The sequence below is a fragment of the Diaphorina citri genome, unplaced genomic scaffold (assembly GCF_000475195.1).
Source record: "Diaphorina citri unplaced genomic scaffold, Diaci psyllid genome assembly version 1.1 scaffold1306, whole genome shotgun sequence".
NCBI lineage: Eukaryota > Metazoa > Arthropoda > Insecta > Hemiptera > Psyllidae > Diaphorina > Diaphorina citri.
Window position 1 is genome coordinate 6,535 of NW_007378735.1, and position 3,826 is coordinate 10,360.

The window sequence follows — 3,826 nt, forward strand, 5'->3', positions numbered from 1 at the left end:
TAAAATAAAAATAAACGGGTCTATGGAATTTTCATGAAAAGATTCTACAATATACAGTAGAACCTCGATTATTTCTAATTGGGACCGGGGGTAGTTGAAATCATTGAAATGATCGAAATTGAACTTTCTATGATTTTTTCCTCTGATAAGATATAGGATATCCTTTGAAAGATAGAAAAAAACAATGGATTTAGGAGTTCAAATAATCGAAGTTCTACTGTAATCTATTCCTCGTATTCTCCATCTCTTCTTCTCCTCTCCTCCTCTTCTTTTTCTTCTCCTTCCCTTCTTTTTCTTCTCCTTTTTCTTTTTCCGCCGCTCCCCTAACTGGTTTTGTGGTAATTGGGGAAATTTTCACGACAGAATATTTCAGATATAGCTACAGTCGATACATACCTACTTACATTCATACCTAACATGGTATTTTGTATGTTTATTATTATTATTATATTTACTTCTAATTGATGGTGTCTCCCCCGTCTGTTTGGTTTCCAGGACCTCCCTGCTAGGCACGGCCTGTTACCGCTACTACTCGTACACCTACACGACGGCTATACCCTCCATTCGGTGAAAAGCTATCCGCCTCCTTACAGTCCTTACATTAAAACCTCCTGAGTGGGTCGGAGGATTTTTTTTTCTTTTTTTTTAATTTAAGCAAGGTTTTAATTTATATAAAAAAATAAACCTATTTTGCACCAAATACATGAGACCTTGTTTAGACTGCGGGAGTAAAGGGACTTTTCAGTCTCATTCTGGCAGTATAAACAGAGTCAGAATATTTCAAATATAGCTACAGTCGGTACATACCTACTTACATTCATACCTAACATGGTATTTTGTATGTTTATTATTATTATTATTATTTTTACTTCTACTTAATTGATGGTGTCTCCCCCGTCTGTTTGGTTTCCAGGACCTCCCTGCTAGGCACGGCCTGTTACCGCTACTACTCGTACACCTACACATGCAAGTCGGGCGCCCTATTCGTGCGGGTATACCTGATGGGCATGCTGTTTCTACTGGCCCTGGGCATCGTGGTGGTGATTGTACTCATTTGTAACTCGGCCCGGGGCGGCATTTACGATACACATTTGAGGCGGCATGTCCCTACTATTATTATTATCAAGTAAGTTGATTGTTGGGGTGGAAGAGCTCTCAGGACAGGGCGGTATCCAGGATTTTGTCAAGGGGGGGCCGAGATTCGAAACAGAGATGCTCCTGCGGGGCCCACTCAGCCTCGTGAGGAAAATGAGTAGCTATGACATGTAAATGCGCATAGCGACCGATGCCAGCATGGTAGGTAAACATTGGTTGTTAGGATTATTGAGATATGTATTGGGAAAAATCCTACAATGCTGCAGTGACAAAGTTGTGACATAATAACAACAAAGAAATTGTTACATTTACATTTTATGAATTTTTATATGGAACCCCGATTTTACGAACCCTTTGTCCCAATTAATTCATAATGCATTTTTTCTTCTTTGTACATTTCGTTTAAATTTTTCAACATTTATATTATTTTCCTCCACATTTCAGCCCTGTTCAGTTCTCTGTTCCGAAACACAGACCTGGTTCCGTCCGACATTATCACGGGTTGCATTCTACTGCGCGTAAGACAGAAGAGGGAGTCCCGAGAACAAAGGCGACTGGCACTTCTGCTGGAACAGAGATACAAGTGTAGCTCAGGTGAGTCATCGGGGAAATCCATTTTGGTAGTTGAGGAAACCACTTGGTCTGTCGCCTGCCCAAGGTAAGACATGTCCGGCTAGGGGAGGTTAAACAGAGGGTAGACTAGCGTCTGACTGTGGGACTATAAACAGGGAGAATTACAGCTAACCCTAACCAGCCTTGCTAGCTGTCAGTTCTTCAAAGGGTTCTCTCTGCCTATAAGGACTGAATTCAGGACGATTAGACCTCCGCTATTTCAGTTTCTTCTATCAAACCGCTTCAAATAAGTATATGTACCTACACCTACATACGAATATTTCTTTTATACTAGTGTTTAACTGGTCCTTTGTACGGGACTCCCTCAAAGGCCTCTCAGTGCAGAGTAATAGGACAGCAAAAAGTCTATCAGCGTAACAGACTCACATACACACATACAGACAGACGGAAATTTTTCTAATGTGATTTTTGGAATCGTGGATGCTAAAAAAGAAAGAATAACAAAAAAATTTCACGATTCTTAGCAATGTACAGACTGCAGACAAATCTACAATTTTATTTCTATAGATTTGAGTACTATGTATTTATGTGTATTTCTCTTGTATTTCAGGATTAGGTAGGATTTTTCAGTACCGTGTATTTTCTCTTGTATTTCAGTAGCGTGTATTTGTCTAAAAAATATTCCTGATTTACTAAGATATGTATAAAGGCAATTTTATTTTTTGAAAATAAAAATTAGCTTATTTAATATACCTTATTTATACTGTCGGCGAAGACTAAAAAGTCCCATTATGTTTTCACATGTACGCGACGACTAACATTACAACATATTTACCTATAAACTTCCGCCAGGTCCTGTCCTGACAGTAGCGTTCCAAACATTAATGCTGCATTCCCACGCTGGCGCTGGACTGCCATTGATATCCTGTGCTTCTGATTTACTCATTTCAGTTCTCGTCTGTTTCAACTGGGTCATGCTCGGGCTGACGATATTCGGGTTCGCCATGGTTCTCGACCCGATAGGCTCCGTCAAAACCAACAAGGACGGCACGCCCGCCAACGCGCAACCCGCCAGCCCGGATGTCACGCTGGAAACGCTGCGCGCGCGCAAAATCACGCGCATTTGGGTGCGCAGGTTCCGGTGGTTCTTCTGTTGGATCATACGCGACGAGCACTCGCACGAGGCGTTTTCACAGGTTGCGAGTAAGTAGGACATTGTATTTACTTTATTGTTAATTATTTACAATTGAACCTGGGTTATATGAACTCAAAAATCCGATTTTTTTTTTCATTCATCATTCTAGAAAATCAGATTTTTCGAAAATCGGTAAACGAAAATTTCCGATTTTTTAAACCCTCACAGAAGATGTACGTACGTAAACATTGTAAACAGTAACGCTAATACATATATGAACATATTTCGTCTTTTGAGTTACTTAATAATGTGTAATTTAAATCAACAAGCAAGCACGTATTGTCGAAAAATTACCTTGTTTTCTCCGTTTTCAAATGTTGGCCCGATTTTATGAATTTTTATAGTCAGCTCCCATGGCGTAGTGGTCACTGCACTCGCCTTGCACGCGGGAGACCCGGGTTCGATTCCCGGCGGGGTCAAGAGTATTTGTCTTGTATTTCAGTACCGTGTATTTCTCAACGGGTTTGGCTACGTGCTGTTCGGAGTACCATCTCGTCATTTAGAGTCCACAAGCTCTGTGTATTTTCTGTTTTCTCTTGTATTTCAGTACCGTGTATTATTTGTCTTGTATTTCAGTACCGTGTATTTATATTTTATGTGTATTTGTTTTGTATTTCAGTACCGTGTATTTCTCAACGGGTTTGGCTACGTGCTGTTCGGAGTACCATCTCGTCATTTAGAGTCCACATGGAAGGAACACCGCCTGAGGACACCCCCCTCGTTCCGACATAACCGAGGCGACAGCTCAACTGTGCCACAGGTAAATTGACTGGCAACCGGGAGGTAGTAGGTTCGAACCCCGGCCGGGGCGGAAAATTTTTGATCAATTTTTTTCGTTCCCAGATAGGCCTGAGTGTAACGTATTTTCTTTTCGCAACTTTCATGGTATGGCTTTCTCCTATCCTGTCTTCCTTCTCTCTTCGATTTCGGGACGATAAGACCATAGCAGTTACAGTTCCCTCT

The 3,826-nt window shown here is 41.0% G+C and overlaps 1 protein-coding gene across 1 annotated transcript in view; it reads left to right on the forward strand.

Annotated features, from left to right (window-relative positions):
• Positions 1–495: 495 nt before the first annotated feature.
• Positions 496–3,826, forward strand: part of LOC103515251 (sn1-specific diacylglycerol lipase beta) — a gene marked incomplete at its 5' end in the record, with an annotated part of 22,347 nt that continues 19,016 nt past the window's right edge. Inside the window, 5 exon segments of the mRNA XM_026828001.1 lie at positions 496–567; positions 914–1,056; positions 1,540–1,689; positions 2,279–2,284; positions 2,620–2,871. Coding sequence (XP_026683802.1) covers positions 496–567; positions 914–1,056; positions 1,540–1,689; positions 2,279–2,284; positions 2,620–2,871 — 623 coding nt within the window.